The 18,521-nt window shown below is 39.2% G+C and overlaps 1 protein-coding gene across 2 annotated transcripts in view; it reads right to left on the bottom strand.

Annotated features, from left to right (window-relative positions):
• LOC119499159 (dynein heavy chain 8, axonemal-like) overlaps positions 1–18,521 on the bottom strand; it is a 40,321-nt gene that overhangs the window by 8,987 nt on the left and 12,813 nt on the right. For both annotated transcript variants that reach the window (XM_037788405.1, XM_037788404.1), the window contains exons 29-70: positions 17,710–17,945; positions 16,702–16,806; positions 16,474–16,587; positions 16,302–16,364; positions 15,397–15,497; positions 15,150–15,287; positions 14,658–14,898; positions 14,343–14,542; positions 13,402–13,555; positions 13,142–13,305; positions 12,048–12,150; positions 11,478–11,582; positions 10,957–11,118; positions 10,045–10,269; positions 9,718–9,890; positions 9,439–9,617; positions 9,173–9,360; positions 9,007–9,093; positions 8,808–8,915; positions 8,596–8,730; positions 8,327–8,488; positions 7,974–8,220; positions 6,775–7,016; positions 6,528–6,668; positions 6,185–6,416; positions 5,932–6,074; positions 5,691–5,825; positions 5,483–5,605; positions 5,166–5,379; positions 4,969–5,078; positions 4,717–4,880; positions 4,453–4,642; positions 4,237–4,359; positions 4,012–4,142; positions 2,962–3,115; positions 2,581–2,745; positions 2,152–2,378; positions 1,595–1,713; positions 1,388–1,491; positions 898–1,074; positions 643–810; positions 183–398 (exon numbers count right to left, since the gene is read on the bottom strand). In XM_037788405.1, the coding sequence (XP_037644333.1) occupies positions 183–398; positions 643–810; positions 898–1,074; positions 1,388–1,491; positions 1,595–1,713; positions 2,152–2,378; positions 2,581–2,745; positions 2,962–3,115; positions 4,012–4,142; positions 4,237–4,359; positions 4,453–4,642; positions 4,717–4,880; positions 4,969–5,078; positions 5,166–5,379; positions 5,483–5,605; positions 5,691–5,825; positions 5,932–6,074; positions 6,185–6,416; positions 6,528–6,668; positions 6,775–7,016; positions 7,974–8,220; positions 8,327–8,488; positions 8,596–8,730; positions 8,808–8,915; positions 9,007–9,093; positions 9,173–9,360; positions 9,439–9,617; positions 9,718–9,890; positions 10,045–10,269; positions 10,957–11,118; positions 11,478–11,582; positions 12,048–12,150; positions 13,142–13,305; positions 13,402–13,555; positions 14,343–14,542; positions 14,658–14,898; positions 15,150–15,287; positions 15,397–15,497; positions 16,302–16,364; positions 16,474–16,587; positions 16,702–16,806; positions 17,710–17,945 (6,668 nt within the window). The remainder of the gene's footprint in view (positions 1–182; positions 399–642; positions 811–897; positions 1,075–1,387; positions 1,492–1,594; positions 1,714–2,151; positions 2,379–2,580; positions 2,746–2,961; positions 3,116–4,011; positions 4,143–4,236; positions 4,360–4,452; positions 4,643–4,716; positions 4,881–4,968; positions 5,079–5,165; positions 5,380–5,482; positions 5,606–5,690; positions 5,826–5,931; positions 6,075–6,184; positions 6,417–6,527; positions 6,669–6,774; positions 7,017–7,973; positions 8,221–8,326; positions 8,489–8,595; positions 8,731–8,807; positions 8,916–9,006; positions 9,094–9,172; positions 9,361–9,438; positions 9,618–9,717; positions 9,891–10,044; positions 10,270–10,956; positions 11,119–11,477; positions 11,583–12,047; positions 12,151–13,141; positions 13,306–13,401; positions 13,556–14,342; positions 14,543–14,657; positions 14,899–15,149; positions 15,288–15,396; positions 15,498–16,301; positions 16,365–16,473; positions 16,588–16,701; positions 16,807–17,709; positions 17,946–18,521) is intronic.

Genomic DNA, 18,521 nt, shown 5'->3' with positions numbered 1-18,521 from the left:
CTTTCATTGGAAAAGAGTTGGCAACGCTGGGCTGGATTTTCTGCTTAGATAATTTTCAGAAATCCAGCGTACTCTTGCTAGTTTCTCACAATTACCAACTCTAGCTTTTAAGTACAACAGTCAACTATGCCAGATATACATTGCAAAAATTGATTAGCTGCCATGATGAAGATCAACTTTACCTTGAGTGGTAGCACTTCTTTGTTGATGCCAAAGAATTTGGCCATTGCCCGGGTCCATTGTAGCAGACCAGCTACACTACCACACACTTTCTTGGCATTATCCATTGTGTAGTCCTCCATGTCAAAGTATTGCTGCAGCAGTTCTACCATTTCCTCATTAATTTTGTCTGCTTGGAACTGCTGGAGGGAGGTCAGAAAACCAGTGACAGCGAAGAGCTAAAGAGTAGACGAGGGGAATTTGACAAAGAGGAGCCATAAGTAACTTCACAATGTTAATTATTTATGTATTATTATTATTATTATTATTATTATTATTAATAATAATAACATTACAGAACACATAATGGAATTTACATACAGGCTACAGTCATATCTCTCTATATGGGTATACAGAGAGAGGTTACGAGTAATTGGAGCAGAATTCCAACAACTGAAATTTCATACAAATATCTTTTGTTACCTTCTGTGCTTCTCCCCATGATGGCTTAAGACAATTTCGTTCTTTATCAATCGTGACAGTGTCCAACTTCTTTTGGAATAACAGCAGGCAGCAGTCCATAATCCTCATGATGAGATGTGGAGGGTTGGCTAATTTTCTCACAGTGGAAATGTCAGCAGGCTTGATGGTCTGGAACATTTTAAAGTCTATCATGTAGTGCACACTATATATGGTGTAAATACACAAATATGTTCAAAAAAGTTACACAAATCTCACATTGAGTGCGGCTTCAGCCTCTTCTAAAGCTGGCCTGGCAGCCTCCAGTTTTTCCTCTGCAATAGCTTTCTCTATCTCAATTCCATCCACAATTTTCTGGGCTGTATCCTTTGCAACCTGGACCTCATTCTTTACAATGGTAGCAGCTTCAGCACTGACTGTCACCTCTGCCACCACCTTTGGGAATGCAACAAGAAATGTCTCGCATGATAAATTGTATCACATAGATACCAATAAGCTGTTGAGCTTTCATCCAGTTTTCAAAACATGGGGAAGATATTCGTTCTACAATGAAAGATGTTTCCATAACTCCCTTTGACCAATTAATGAATGTGTGTCATACTTAATCCAACCTTTTATGCTTGTTTTTATGTCATTTAGTAAATTCTGATTTGAGAAAAGTTATGAAATACAATCCATCCATTATCTATGCATGCTTATTTTGTGCAGGGTCGTGGGAAGCTGGAGCCTGCATTATTATTTACTGTACCTCTTCAGCTTTGATAGATGCTATAGCCAGTTCTTTTTCCTTGACTTCAAGATCTTTGGATAGTTGAGCCACAGACTTACTAGCCTCCATCAGTTTGTCCAACCCTGGAAATCAGTAACATCTTTTAAAATCCCTTCCCTGAGTAGAATTTGCAAAGTCCATACATTTCATCTTCACAGCACAACCTTGCAGCCAAAACGTTCTTACCAACATTCATGCGCTTTGCTAGTGTGTTGATATAGTTGTACTTTTCAGTGTACAGTGTTTTGTAACCATTTACAAAAGAGAGGTAGGATTTAGGGGTGACATGAGTTCTTCTTCGAAACCTGAAAGATGAACAACATACAACTTTAAGTTCATGTAAAATATGTCTCTGCACTAAAAACTTGCAAAAATCTGGATATAGATAATTATGGTAAATGGACTTGCATTTATATAGCGTTTTTCTAGTCTTCCGACCACTCAAAGCGCTTTACACTACATGTCAGCATTCACCCATTCACACACACATTCATACACTGAATACACCAACTTTGCCCATCAGGATCTAATCTAAATACTCATTCACACACCGATGGCTATGCCTTCGAGAGCAATTTGGGGTTAAGTGCCTTGCTCAAGGACACATCGACATGTGACCCGGAGCAGCCGGGTATCGAACCACCGACCTTCTGATTGGTGGACAACCTGCGCTACCCTCTGAGCCACAGCCGCCCAAATTACAATGTAACATTGTGAACCTAGATATGATTTGTGCGTTATACCTTTCAAAGTAGCTTTCACAGGCATCAGATACTTTGTCATGATATGTACCCATGGTGGTCACCACGGAAGCCTTCACATCTGCGGAGCAAACCATTGGAAACGCTGACAAGAAATAGTTGGACACAGCCACCAGAGCCTCATTGGGCCACGGGGTGAACCAGTCCATGGTGCAGCCAGAAATTAACCCTGGAAACTTCAGGGATCTGGAGCGAAACTTCTGCCCCACCTGTCAAGGAGAGCAGATAATGTAATTTAAATGAGAATATTCACTTATGCTGGGATAGCTTAGTAAGTGCATGTTTAATGCATCAGTTTACATTTGGCGTGCATGAAACAGAACAATTACAGAGAAATATAAAGTAAACAAAATATCTGAGTACCGTCGGGTTATTGCTTTTGGGTAACAAATATGCAAAGTTTTGACCTACCGGTGAGAAGCAAAGAACTACATGGAGATTCTTTCTGGACCGGGAAATGAAGTAGTCATAAAGATTGTCAAAAGTTGGTGGAACACGAGGAAACTCCTTTTTCATTATAGGGGTCAGGTTCTGGGTGATCTCTTGCATCTCATCTTTAGCAAAAAGATTGGAGACCTGCACAAATAATTCACAGTGAAGCAATCAGGACAAGTAAAAGCTTTCCTTTGAGAATGATTTGGTCTGACTTCTTTGTTTCTGTGATATAGAAATAATTTATTGTTTCAATGAGAATGAATAGGAAAGTCCTCAACTATATTGTCTAAATGCAGACTCGGCTATTATGGGGCTTCAAAGACATCAAACGTTTTACTGTTGAAGTGAAGTCCTCACCTCTCCAGAAGAAAGAACATTGTTGAGGTACTCAAGGAAGGCTTCATCTTTTATTTCATTGTCCGTAAAGATGAAGGTGATGCCTTTTCCCTCAGCCCCAGCTGTTTTATACAACACTTTCAGGTCATCCATGAAATTATTTATGTTGTATGTTCTGGTGAAAAAAAAACATAGTAGTGTAAGAAACAAACTTTAAGTATATCCTGTATATCCTCCTGTAAGTGTGAATATGTGAAAACTGATACAAGAGTACAATTTTGGACAACTGGATACCAACAGGACATGGGTTCATGGGATACTTATTCTATTGCCTTTTAAAAAAGAGGTCTAGTACTTCTTTAAAAACGTCCCGTTTCTAATGAAAATGATCTTGCGATGAACAAAAATGTACATAACATCTTGGTCCAGTCCAAAATAACACACAGCATACAATAATATTTACGCACAGTATGTGTTATAGGGTTGCTACTATTGGACAATATAGACCTCAAATGACGAATTAATTTGTTCATTGCTACCAAGAAATTAACAGGCCAATGTTTTTCATGAACTACATTATACGACAAATTGTCCAATTACACCAGCATTTTATCAAAGTATTTAAAATGACAGAAGTGACAGTATTAGGTGAATGGCAAGTTATTGTAAAATAACATTTTACAATATATAAATGTACTTGTTAACACTGGAGTCAATGGGAATTAGGTGATATAGTAATAGCAATGTTGTTTTGCAGTGTAAGCAAAATGGAGAGAATAATCTTTAAAAAGTGTACACCTTTTCTAGATTAACAAGATCAATTATCAGAATATTTTACTTTACCAATGGAACTGTACAAATTTATTTAAAACTGTTAATTATAATTGATATATAATTGAATTGCCTCACAAGTAGCCTTTCTACAAACATTATAAAACAAAATACAAAACTACATAGAGACTTTATCAAATTTTCACCTTATTTACCACCTTATCTTACTGTTTGGCTATCTTCTTCCAAATTGCCTCACAAATGCTGAACGAAGTTTGTTTGTTTTTTTCCTGTTTTTACCTGGTCAGTGTGATCTGGAAGATGCTGTATCCAGCCATGAATGAGGCCAGGCGAGTCAGGCTCTGTTTCCCTGATCCTCCCACTCCCACCAGCAGGGCATTACCATTGTCAGTTCGAATTATTCGTGAGATCTATACGAAGGCAAATCTCAAATAAATCAGAATTATCTATAGTTTACGGGGGGTTAGATTGTTAGTATGGGGTTAGATTGGCTTCTAGTCTGACCTTGACAAGGTGAGTCATGGCATCCGTGAAGAAAACCAGATCTAGGCTGGAGCCTCTTATGGTCTCATTGTACTGGGTCTGATACATCATCAGCTTTTCTAATAAGAACTCAAAATTTGGCATCTGGAAGAACGTTAATTTGCTCAGACTTTGGTGACAGTTTTCTACATTGATATTACAGATATCATACAATAGTCCACAATACCAAGTTCATACCAGTTCATAAATTTTGGGGGCATCACAACAGACATCCTCATCTTCTTCTACCGGCTCGGGAGCATCTTGCAGGAAGTCCACAAAGTATGGCTCAGGATGAAGTGCTGGGACAAGGCTGGGGTCAACATGCTCTTGAATCACACGAGATACAGCCTTCTCGAACCACTCTCTGTCCTCAGAGCAAATAAACCTATAGCAAAACAATGTCTCAGTATGCCTTTTTGTTGTACTTAAAAGGGGATTTACTGTATGTAAGCACTGTACCTGTCAGCTATCACCCTCGTACATTCACTCTTGAAAAGAGCCAAGAGAGTGGGGATATCATTGCACTCCTTGGCCTTAATGTTTAACATTCCTTGCCAGATCCTGGACAAGTCTCTCAAGTTGAAGATGTAGTGGAACTTGGATGGTGTAGGAAGCATTTTTGCCTTCAATGAGAAATTATCAAATCAGGTCATGCCTTCATTAATAAATCTATCCCTATAATCAATTTCACATCATCTTTTAAGTGATTACCTTTGTCCACTGCCATACAATCCTCCCAGCAGACACCAGACACTTCACCATATCTGAAATCTCAAGCTTGAATCCCCTGCATGTATGGAAATATCCACAGCCGATTACACCTGTAGCGAAAGAGCATGAAAAAACAATTGAAGTGTTTCATACATCCTAAAGTAAGCAGAAAAGTGAATAATCTTAGTGACGGCTACCAAAGATCTTATCAATGGAGGTGTTGGATGGCAGAGTACAGTTGAAGACTGTAAACTGTCTCTTCAGTCTTTGTGGGATGTCGTTTCTCCCACCACCAGGATGAATCATGGCAGCTAAAATCTGTACGTCCACAATAGTGGAGAAGTCTCCTGGTTTGTCTAGGTTGTACATGCCGTTCATTTCCATCATCTGGCGTACTGTCTCATTGGTGATCTGGTTGGACAGTCACATACAGTAGTTACTCAGACTGAACATAAAATAGTCTATATATATACAGTATATATATATATAAATAAAAACCCTGCTATATAAACACCTGATCTCCCCATTCATTGACAATGGGCATGTTGATATCATCAATGAAGATTGTCATCTGGCGTCCCCCTGGGGGTCCATAGGTACTGCCAATCCTTTTTTCAATGTAGCTTTCCACTGTTCGCTGTAATTAAAAAAATGCTTTCCCAATCAAAAAACAATTCAGAACTGTACTAAGCCATGCATAGAGAACAAGATAAATATCCTACCTGAAACATCATGGGTTCTGTTGCAGATGAGAAGTTCAGGGACTTGGACAGGTTCGTCTCAGGATCATATTTTTTTGTGTAGCCTTTTATCATCACAGTCTTAGCTGTCCCTTGTTCACCAATAAGCAGTACAGCCTATACAAATACAATATGTATCTTTCACAACACATCTTAAAGCAAAATAAATAATGACATTTTATAAGTAAAAATACTTTTGTTATTTTAAGAGAGACAAGATCACCTTTCGTTGTTTGGCAATAGTCTCCAGCAGGAAGGATGTTCTTGTGTTATCCACATTTGGCACAAGAATAGAGGCGTAGTCTGGCACAAGATCAGTAGGATAGACATACTCCCCCACATGGTTATTCCAATGACACCATTCACCTGAAACAGAAGTCACCATACATATAATCGTAGGCCCAGGACAAAACAGTCCTTCAAACACTCACTTAAAAGCCAGGAAAGAAGTGGTATTTAATGTATAAAATGACTACCGTTTGGGTTGACCATGTAGTCAAACATAGTCTCTCCTGGATGTGCTTGAGGCACGTCAATGCCACTGTCATGAGCTCTGATGTACTCCTCTAGTTTGGCTCTATCCTCTATCTCCAAAAGGGCTCCCAGGCTCCACATCAGGCAGAAGACAAAGAGGCGTTCAAGGTGTTCGCTCCCAGCCAAGCCCCCTGTCTCCTTGGTTGGGATAAGGCCCTCCAGCAGATTCACAGACTGAGGGTGGATCATATTCAGATAATTCAGTGTTTCGTGATTTCATTTCATTTCAAGTTTAAAGGCATCATCTAATTCCTGTTCGTCTTCAGCATTTTTCTGCATACATACCTGCATTATGTAGTTGCATTCCAAAAGCTCCATTTTGGGTTTAAGGTTCTGCCTCAAATATACGAAAGCGTCCTCAAATATCTTGTCGTATAAATTCCTTATGCTTTCTGCCTCTTTTGCATTGCGCTTGTTAGCCCATCCCTACAACACAAAGCCCATGTTCTAACTAAGCACGTCACTGCAGAAAAAAATCAATGCTTCTTTTACAAACAATCTCTCCTTTGATGACTTAACAAAACAACTGTACCTGGAGTATGGGTTTCCAGCTGAGAGCGGAGGAGCTAATGATGACCATTCCCATCCGGGACACAGTAGCAGGGGAGGCATTATCCATGTTGTGCACCTCAAACACCAGCTTGCAGGATGGAGACATGGTGATGCGGTCACCATTAGCCAGGGTCAGTGTTTTGTTATCATCCAGGACAGAGTTGAGGTTCTCAATCCATATGGCATCCACAGGGCCATCCAGCACAATCCATATGAACTCCCCTGAAGTGTATACATTTCAAAGCCATCACAATTCAATCCTTAAATCTCCCACATTTTCAGTTACTCTTTCTGTTGTTCTGTCTCAAGGAAAGACCATTTTACAGGTGTCATTACCAACATTATTAGGTGTAAGGGCCTGTGTCCATATAGCGTCTTGTCTAGCAGAATAGCGCCAGCAGGGTGCTGGGGAGCGTTTCATCATAAAAGCGCTATGAACACTTTTTAAATGTTTCTATGACAACAATATTTTGACAACATATCACCACTCTAACCACCTTTGTATGAACAATTAGAATAGCCCCCTTGCTTTGTATTATCTATTTGGGCTACTATCTATTTGTTTGACATACTTCGTATGAAAGAGCTCGTCACTGCTCCACACCCGTAGAGCAAAGATAACGATCCGTGACGGCGATAAAAGTACAACACTCACCAGCAACATTCAGTGTCCGCCTGGCCGATCTGCTCCCACAAATGGGCTTTTCGGTTATGATAGGGTCTGTCTGACATATGAAGCTCAGGATAGACAGACACGGCCAGAACAAGCTTCTCCTCCATTTTCTACAGTGACTTCACTAGTGCTTTTTCGTACAGGTTCAAAGATTTTCAACTAGAAGTGCTCGGAGTGGCCGCACAAGAAAAGTAGAGCGCTCAGTAAAAAGGATGCTGGGGGCAGCACTCATTCTCGAGGCGGCCGCATACGCTCTCTCCTCATAGGGAACAACTGAAAAAAAGACGCTGGCGCTCAGAAAAACGTATGCACCACTGCATGTCTGCTGCTTAAGCAAAAAGTGAACAGAAGCTGCTTTCATCATAAACAACTAAACTGTATGAACCTTGCTTCATGTTCTTACACAATGTGTTTTGGGTAGTGCAATAATTTTTTTTATAAAGGCAATTTGTGACATAAATTGAGAAATACTAGTTTCAATGTGCACTAAACTTTGTGTTACACACCTTTCTTGGCTTTAAGTGTCCTCCTCCACAGAGTGGAAAAGATCCCATCAGTCCAATCATTGGTGGCTGCATCAAGACGACCAAACATCTGTGGTGCAGTGATTGCTTTGGGGTTCATGCGCATCTCCCTGTGTGGGGCTCCACATTCACTCATAGCTCGCATGAGCAGGTTGATGACTGTAGTCTTCCCAGCTCCACTTGGGCCCAAAGTCATCAGGCCATGGCGCACTCGTGAAGTCTCATAAAGCTGATAGTGACAGTAACACGTCAGTGATGTATAATCCAAACAATAACTTTATAACACACGAAACACAACAGGTGCTTAACGTACAGACAAAGAGGCATTGAGGTACCTGAACCAGCTTGAGATTCCATGGTGGGTGGTTGACAATACCAGCAAGCTCAACTTGATGGGCAACAGCAGCTTGAAGTTCAACATATGTGCTCCCATCCAGCTGGATACCAGGGAATAGATCATTGATCAGGCTAAGGAAGAGGGGCTCATCCTCATCCACCTGAAACATACAGAAAGATTCACATACACAGAATCTGCTGACACAGTACTATACCTCCAAAATATATTATATTTTCCCTAGTGGTCAACACTGAGTTCCTGTCATACCAGTTTAGAAAGATTCATGTCACGCAGCACTCTCATGACAGTGCTGGACTCTGTGTCATTAGGTCTTGCTCTTTTGTTGGCCCCCAGCGTTCTTAACACAGACAGGATGTTCCTCAGGCCAAAGTCATAGTGGACCTGGCAAATAGAGGCTGTGTGTCAGTATTAATAATCATACAAAAATAGTACTGAAGCACCGACCACACATTTCTCACCTGTTTTGTAAGTTGTTCTTCACACAGTTTATAAAGGACAAAGAACTTCTGGGCTAAGTTGACATTGTCATTGAATCCACAGCTGGCTAGTTTGACTCTAATGATGATCTGCCAAAGACAACAGCGGAGAAGTGACCGTGTGTTAAGACTAGAGCAGAAGGAAAAATATTACTTTCCAGCAAAGGTAGCCTTGACCCACCTGCCGGTCTGGTACCATCATTGACACTGTCCTGAATTGCACTTTCAGGTTTTCAGGAAGTTCCTGACGACCTGCATACCCAGGGTTCTAGACATGGAATGGCGACATGTTATTTAGTTTATGTTTAGTGTTTCTTATAAGATTCCTGTGCTTTTGTGTGTCCTACCATAGTGATAAATATGCCAAACTCTGGATTCAGATCCACACAGTCTCCATCAGTAAAGATGAAAGTGGTTTTGTGTTTCTTGCGTGCCATCAGAACGATGTAGATCTGTTGAGCAGCAACAGAAAGCACTGGCAGGTTGATTCTGTTGAACTCATCGAAGCAGCCCCAAGACCCTGACTGTGCAAGGCCTGAAAAAAGAATACATCATGAGATACCTGAAAACGTACACCACACTGCTCGATGTATTATTTCATTGCCTGGGATACCTTTGTATATCCTGCCAAGTCCTCTGAAGTCCATCTGGTCCGAGCAGTTGAACACCACCACATACTTGCCCAGGCAGCGACCCATGTCTTTAGTGGTTTCAGTCTTCCCAGTGCCGGCTGGCCCTGCAGGTGCTCCTCCCATGCTCATGCCCAGAGCCTGGGACAGCGTGATATAACACCTGTTGATAAAAAGCAGTTCTCCGATTCAACTTAGAAATGAAACACTATGAAAAGTTAATTCAATGATTAAGTAACAAAAGAAAATTCCTCTTCTCTTGCCTGTCAGTCAGAGGGGTGATGACCAGACGGTCGGTACAGCCTAGGAACTCATTCTGATAAATGAAGTCCACATTGGTAATAGACACAAGGATTTTATCCATGTCCTCCCTGAAGTAAAATCTGCTCTGCTTCAGCCATTCAAAATCACCGACAGATTTGATACGCTTTTTTACCTGAGGACAAATAGGATATCAATCTGAACGTGAATAATAATAATAATAATAATAATAATAATAATAATAATAATAATAATAATAATAATTCATGAAAATGACAGTTAATAATATAATAGGATCCATGACAAGTAAGATGTTTGAAAGAACCTACTAGGTCATTAAATATGTCACTCTGGTGCACATGGATTGTGACGAGTGTCTCATATTTGACTCTGTCAAATTTGCTCAGGTCACAGGTGGTTTGCTTAATGAGTATGCTGAGTAGATCTAGGAATTTCTTATCGGTAAGAGGCATGGCCTCCCTGTAATCTTCAGCATTTTGCAGTGCCTCTTCTGCATCTCTTGTCCAAAGTATCTGGATTCCCAGCAAGCCCACCTAAAACAGTAAGAGCAAAACAATGCAAGAAAACGTGACCTGAAAGTATGAGCTAATATACATTAGTTGCGGTGCCATCCTGTAATAAAAAACAACTAAAGGTCTACCGATGTCACCAGTCTTTCTTTACATCTCTTAAAACTACAAGTGTACTCATTTTTGTTATTTTACAAATAACTCAATGTTTTAACACAAAGTACATCCAAGAATATAAAAAGGACCATGACTATCATTTGTTAGGCTGCCTCAGTCACTGATGTAGGCAGGGAGAGAACAGTGAATTAGCAAAATAAAGTCATGATCAACGTTATAAATGTTTCTTGAGGCATGAGGCCATAATTCTGGACACTCATGCTAAGTTGTCAAGTGATCACCATGTAGTAGTTTGATCAGGATATGAATAAGCCTTTCCTAAAATGTGTCCTGAGGATTTTATAGGAAGATTACAATGTATAAATCCTCTGTTGTGGAAGCATCTACAAGGTCGGAGCTGTGGTCAGTTGTTGTCACAATTCTGACTTGTTACACTTGGCTTGTGGTGTCAGACTTGAACAGTGGAGAAAGAAATAATCATAATTATACCCTGTACAAGTCTGGTGTTGACCTCATATCTAATACAAAGGTATTAGGGTGCTAATAGCATGGCAACTGTCAACATATTCAACATTTTCATTGCTGTCTTCTGACCTGCGCTTGGAACTTGTTGAGGAAAGAGAGGAGCTCGAAGTCTTCTTCGTAGATATCTAGAACTGCAGCTTTGATAACAGAGTGTAATGAAGCCTGCTGTTGAAACAACAGCTCCCCAAGCCAGTTCTCCACTGGTCCCTGTGCCATGACAGAACTGTCCAGCTGAAACCACAAACACACATTTACTGTATTACACTATACTTCTGAGGATTACAGGAAAGCAACAAAGTGTATTTACTCAAGTACAATTTTAGGTAAATTAGTTTTTTTTCCATATTTTTCTCTCCTACGCTTCACTTCCAAGTTATTTTATACATTAAGATTTCACAAACAGAACACATGATACACTCTGCAGTGTGCACACTATACTATTTGATGTATTGTTAGAGATTCCCAACATTATATGATGCAATTAAAATCTGCTCCATTTAGACCAGCTGCAACAAAGAGCTTTACATAAAGAGTAACACATGCAGTTCCACATTATTTTCTATTATGCAAATGCAAATAGCATTACATACCGGTAGTTTCTCTCCCTCTTGTGAAATAACAGCCAACATCTTGTCATACTTAGTTTCATGAAACTCCACTTCATTGACATTGTCAAACACTCCGAGAAGATGTGACTGAAAAAAATAAATTGTATCTAAAATTAGTTTTACTACATTTTTTTACCAAACAAGTTCAAGAAATCAACATGATAATATGACAGGCTACTATTTGTTGTTGCATAATTCATCAGCGTACATTTTGTCACTATGAAAAGACAATTATAGGATTCATGTGCCAGATGTTTTTTTATTTAAAAAGTGTAGCAGTTCACAAGAATATAAAATGTATGAGGTCATGAAATCCTTCAAAATTTTCCTGAGTTATATCTGTACCAGGTTTACATCCTAATCCTCTCTTCCTTGGCCTTATTTTCTTCCAGATTTCACTGAAATATGTTTTTGAGGTACCCTGCTAACACCCAGATCTACAAGTGGGACCAAAAACACAACCTCCTTTGCAGAGGTACTATTTCCTTTTTACACTGTATAGTTTTTAAAAACAAACTAACAACTTTTTATAGTGACAATCAATGATCTAACCTGAATTGTGTGAGAATCACTGGCTTGTCCGAGGATTTCCAACAGGGCCGGATCAGACACAAAGAAGAACCGTGGGAAGAGGAGCCTCTTTTTCTCAAGGTACCTGTTGAGTCAGATCACATCATCTCCAGTTTACACATCGCCTCCATCAGCTGTAGCAAAGCCTTTGCAAAGTGTGAGGAGTAACCAAAATTAAATGAAAAAAAAAAAGAATAATAAAGTCTGATGACAACGCTTGAATGTAAAACATTAAAATGCAAATGAATTACAAGAAAATGCAAAGAACCTTTAAAGTTATAAGTTTCACCTCTCACCGATCCTGGCTTCCTTACATTGGCTACCTGTTGCTTTTAGAATTGATTTCAAAATATTACTAATTACTTACAAAGCCCCGAGAGGCCTCGTCCCAAGTTATTTAGCAGATCTATTATTACCCTATATCCCTTCCCACACTCTGAAATCCTCAGACGTGTCATTCCTTGTGGTTCCAAGGTCCAGATTCATTCACAAAGATGATAGAGCCTTTGCAGTCAGGGGACCTAGACTATGGAATGACCTCCCTGAGGAGATCAGGGCTACAAACTCTGTTGCGCCTTTTAAATCACCTTTAAAAAACTCACTTTTTTAGAATTGCTTTTCTGTGATTTTATTTCTGTTTTACGATATTTTAGTTGTTTTACCCTTTGGATTTTTATGTGTTTAGTTATTGGCTTTTAGTACCTTTTGTTATCCCTGTGTTTTAATGTGCTCTGTTTTTATTGTAAAGCACTTTGTAACTGTGTTTGGAAAGGTGCTATAAAAATAAAGATAATTATTATTATAAGAAAAAACGACTTTGCAGTTACTTTGCAATGAGGCTGTAAAAGAGCCACACTTCTATGCTGTTGAATCTCTCATATATCAGTGTTCTGTTTAACATAATACTGACTGTAGCAATTTGTAGGAAAACTAAGGGAGATCACTAAAATTAAAATACATTCAATGCACTAACAAGGTAACACTATGTAGAAGAGTTTTTAGACATTTTTTTTTAATCCTACTGACATTTCTAACAAAAAGTACTAAACTACAAAAAGTGCTTTACAAAGCTTTACCTTGCGAGAGATTTTTGACAGAACTCCAGCTGTTTCTGAAGATCTGGTAGGAGCTGTCCCAGAGTTGAATCACCCGCACAGCACTCCACCACATTTGGGACTTTGTGGGCTCGCTGCATGACCGTAATCCAGGACTTGTCAATGTTCGCAAAACGCTTTGCTTCCTACATTGGGGAAAAATTAAGTATTCTTGTATTTTTCTAGGGAAAAGCTCAACATTGTAATTTTCGATATATAAAGATAAAAAAGATTAACTCTACCTCTGGTAAGTCTTTGGCGATATCACCCCCAACAAACACAGCCTCCAAATAGATCCACAGGGTTTGAACAATAACCCACTGTTCAATGACATCAGATGATGTTGAAAGCTTTGACAGCCAGTCCTGGATCTCTGCTTTGTAGTAGGCGCTGTACCTATAAAAGGAAGATGACACAAGTTCCTTAAGACAACACAAGACACTGTATGGGCACTATGTCTGAAAGGATACCTTGTATAAATAGAACCAAATTTATCGGCATCAGTACTTTATTTCCCTCTTTGAATCATCATTTATAGTCACATCAGTCTAGCAGCAGTCTTTTCTTTTTATTGCCTCAATCCATTTTTCTTACTTGGTGTTAATGCAGCAGTGGGTAGAATTGGAGAAAATATGATTAAAAAAAGTTATTTTTTATAAAACGGTAACTATATGCTCACAGTAGTGCATGAGACAGGTAATCTGAAAAAAATCATGTGCCTCTGTGTCCTCCGGTGCTCCTAATGGCATCTGCAAGATTTCACAGACTGGAGGAAAACAAGCAATCAGAGCCGAGCTGGAGCCCGATGTCTCTGAAATACTAAGCGCCGCCCACCAGCCGGAGCAAACTTTCTCATTTTACAGCTAAACAGTACACTACAAGATGTTTCTGAGAATATTTGAGGCGAGAAATAGGCATTACAGTAACAGAATATTGATTCATATTTTATCAGAGTTTGAGAGTGATTGACAGCTGCCGCCGTTGAATGAACAGCCAATAGGAACACTCTCTCTCTGAAATGACCTGTGATTGGCCAAAGTCTCCCGTCACGGGCTTGAATTTCTAAAGCCTGAAAACACAATGATGCCAAAAACATTCTGCCTACTGACACTTTAAATATGGATTTTGGTCAAAATTTTGAAATCTTATTTGTTGATAATTACAAGTCAGTGCTCTGTTGTACCTGTTGCTCATCATTGACTCCAGCACCATCAGACTATCCTCCAGGTTGGTGAGTATCTCCGCTGTGTCTGAACCTTTCAGCATCACTTCACCTCTTTCCTTGAATGTCATCAAGCTCAGGAGCTGGCTGGACCACAGTTCTTTCACTTGTGACAATTTAGCCTCAATATCCTTCTCCATCACAGCCGATTTGCAGATATCCTACAAATGCAAAAAGCCAAGCATAGGAGGGGTGAACAACATAATAAGATAAATATTGTAACTAGAGATTAGGGCAGGTTGCAACAACAGTATCCAAACTGCCAGCAAAGCAAACCTCAATATCGTCCTTGTACTTCAACAGAGGCGCTTCCATGATGTTTTGCAGGGCAAAGGTGCTGGACTCTACTTCAAATTGATGCCCAGTCAGGTCTGTGATCTGGTTCCAGTGTCTCCTCAACATAGACTTGTTTGCCATCAACTCAAGCAGAGGGCATGACTCATTGAAATCATCAATCGTCTTCTTCAGGTCTTGGAAGGCTTGCCAGTCCTTCAGTCCTTTGGGTAGCTTTCGGCATCTAGAAATGGGGATAATCATTGATGTATATGTCTAAAAAGATATACAAAGCAACTGTAGTTTTCATTTTCACTGCCTATCTTTGAATACTTTCTTCTTTTTGCAGCAATTATAGAAATAATATTGTATTAAGTTGGGCAAGATGATTGTACTGTTATGTACTATGCAGTTATTCTCCATCATATAAAAATAACTAAAATAAATTGGTTGTAACAGTAGGGTGGGGAGAATTTACATAAATACTTGGATTACCTCTTCTCAAATTCCAAAAGTTCTGCATTGATCTTCTCAATATCCACATCTGTCCACAGAATACCATAGTATCCGCTAACCTTACTCCTCACTGCATCATAAAGGCCATAGAGTTTCTGTAGCAGGTCAAGCTCTTTTCTAAGGAAATTATAGATCTATTAGTCCGAATACGATAAAGATTAACCATAACAAAGGATTGTCATTGTTCTGGTAAAGTAGGGTAAGCTTTTGTAAAGTGGCAACATACTTTTTCTTATGTAGACAGTCATACTTTGTGACTGGCAAGCCAAGAAGCTGCTCCCCAGAGGTATATGTGGTGAAATTTCTCCACAGTTCTTCGAATCTAGCCTGAGTAAAAAAAAAACAAGAAAAAGAAAAAGGTTAAAATTAAGTATTACATTAGACATTAAATATTCAAGAGAATCTAATGAAAGAAAAGTAAGATGCTGGTATATTTAGTATATTATTTAGCAGAAAACAACCACAAATGTGTGTGGATATTGATAAATGTTTGGGTTTATAAAACAAATTCACATGTATTTTAATCCCCTGCTTACTTGTCACCTCTGATACTTTTGCATTGAACTCCTTGATTTGGGGTCTTGTGAGTTGATACTCATAAGGAACAAAGACAACATGTCATCCACAGTATCAGACAAGCTAATAAAGTTATATATACATTTTCAAAGTGGCTGCCCTTGGAGGCTGGTTACAGTAGATAGGTGGTAGAGAGTAAAGCACTTTTCGGTACAAAAGACTCAGGATATTTGGGTCGCCGTGGTAGCCAACCTGGTAGAGCGGGTGGCCCATGTACCAAGGTAGGAAACCTTTATTCGCAGTGCGAAAGCTCAGAAAAATCAACCTTGTTCCGAAAAAAAATTGCATTGCATTTCCGCAAGGTAATGTTCATGTTCTGTGTGGAGGTACTCATAACAAAAACAACAATTCGCAAAAATATACTGGTGTGAGAATTAATCGCACAAAAACAATGCCCCCAGTGTGTAAAGGCCTTTCATTTCAAACTGAAATGTTTTTAGTGTGCCACATACTGTATTTAGTTTATGGCATTTCTACTCGTTTAAATGTTTTTCATGCATCTAACATTAACCAGTACAGTATGGTGGATGGTATTAAATCAACTGACGGTGGTACCTGACAGACTTGGAGCCTGCGGCTGGCTTCTTCGGATGCTATTCCATCAACCATGGGGCCTTCCTGATAAAACAAGACCATAAAACCATAAGATCATGAACTGATTAATTTAAATTATTTGATTGAAAGCTTACAAACACTGATGAGATTTAAAGATTCACAGATTACTTACTGTATCATATTGTTTCATAAAAGTGCTAACATCATTTTGGAAAATGGCAACACACTCCACAAGGTTTTGTTTGAACTTGGGCTGCATACGAACAAGCTCATCTTGCACTGATGTCTGGGAAAGTCAGGAATAAAAAGAAAATAAAAAAAAGATCACAGCTGAGTTACAGAAGAACACACTGTAAAATACCAAAGCAAAAAAAAGGATACATATAATGGTAATACTAACAGCTTTAGACTGGAGCTCTGTGAAGAAATTCCTCAGATTGTACACCCCTTCTGCTTCTTTTTCAGTCACCTCTGCTTCATATTTAGTAAAGATTTCAAACGCTTCCTGTAAAATACAACATCATCATAAGATGGTTATTTGACAGCTTCATCAATCACAACTGCACGGCTAACTTATCAAGGAAAATAATGTATGACTTCAAATAGACCGTCAGTGAAAAACATTTCTGAACCAACTATGACAATCTGTAAATTTTATGAGCACACAAATTTAAGACAGAGCATGTGAACCATGAATTTGATGGTGATAGATATAACAGTCTCCACAAATAATCTCTGATAACTTTCACTGATAATGCACAGCTGGCAATTTACTCACATCATGGTGTATTTCTTGTCTTTCACAATGCCTAACTCCCTTTAACTTTACTCCTATCATTTCAACATTATCTTTCTATAATCACAAATAAGTTTTCACCAAGATTTGTCCATATTCCACATCTGGAAACCTAAAAAAAAGCTGAAATTCTTTCTGTGGATCCCATTTGGTCGGCTACTTGAGCAGAATGCATTTATTTCAGTTAGACCACTGGGTCGGCACAAGATGGGTCCCAATGCGGAAATGCAAAAAGACAGAGGGTCCTCTAGCAAAAAGACCAAATAAAGCAAACTACGGTTTGCCTCCATTTGTCAAGACAGACGATAACAGGATTTCTGCTGTGAAAGCTTTCCAGTTGTAATATAATTTCTCGTATCATAAACCGCTTTGCGGTGTTTTGGTCTCTGATAAATCTTAAAACTAATGGATATTTTTACTTCCTCGATCATATTTCATTCTCTCACCAGTACCTGTATATAGCCATACCCCCTCACTATTTCAGCCTTTTGTGTTTATTTTTTTAAAAGCAGTTCTATATTTGGTCTGTACGGTCATGTAACCATTGTAGTTACAGACTAGACTGAAGCTACATCATATCCTTGAAAAAACAAATGATTGTGCTATTCATACCTCAATGAAAATCAATGTCATATCAGTTTGTATTTCAGCATCCCGCAGCTCAGACAGGGACCCCATAGCATGACGCACATCTTCCAGATTAGCCACAGGATGAGACAGTTGTACGAGGTATTTGTTAGTGTGTATGCTGGTGTCCATCATTTTCTTCTCGTACTCCTCCTTCACGTATTTGCACAACAGTTTCTTCCATGCTTTGGTCTCAACTGTCAAGGACTTCTTTAATGGTTCTGTACAGACGACACAATTCACAGTGCAGAATTTGCATTCCTCTTCTCTAAACACACAGTTCTCAAAACAGGCACAACCTACAAGTGATGACATAACCAACTAAAACATTTTGTTGGAAAATCAAATATTCCTATGACAGAAAGGATGTTGCTTCTTGGGTCAAAAGGTTTCTTGTCGGTAAAAAAATTCTGTGGCAGAGATGGCAAAGTTGGTCACTCGGTTCACCACTTGGGTTCAAACAGAAATATCTTGACAAAAAATTTGATGGATTGCCACGAAATTTTGTACAAATGTGTGTGTGTTTCCCAAAGGGTACATTCTGTGACTTTTTCCCCTCCAAGCACCACCACAAAATTAACAATTTTGGTTTTGAGTAAAATGTCTAATTATTTGATGGATGGACCGTTTTTGTGTCAAATTATTGATTTCTTCAGTAAGTAGCCGTGTAATAAGCGGGATAATGTACAGCTAGCCGGTCATTGTTGTGTAAGAATCCCCTTCAGGGCAATGCTGCACCCCCACCCACAGCGGAGGGGTCTCTCATCGCCCTGAAGGGGATTCTTTCACAACAATGA

Source organism: Sebastes umbrosus, chromosome 12 (genome assembly GCF_015220745.1).
Source record: "Sebastes umbrosus isolate fSebUmb1 chromosome 12, fSebUmb1.pri, whole genome shotgun sequence".
NCBI classification, from domain to species: domain Eukaryota; kingdom Metazoa; phylum Chordata; class Actinopteri; order Perciformes; family Sebastidae; genus Sebastes; species Sebastes umbrosus.
This window is presented reverse-complemented; position numbering and strand designations above follow the sequence as displayed.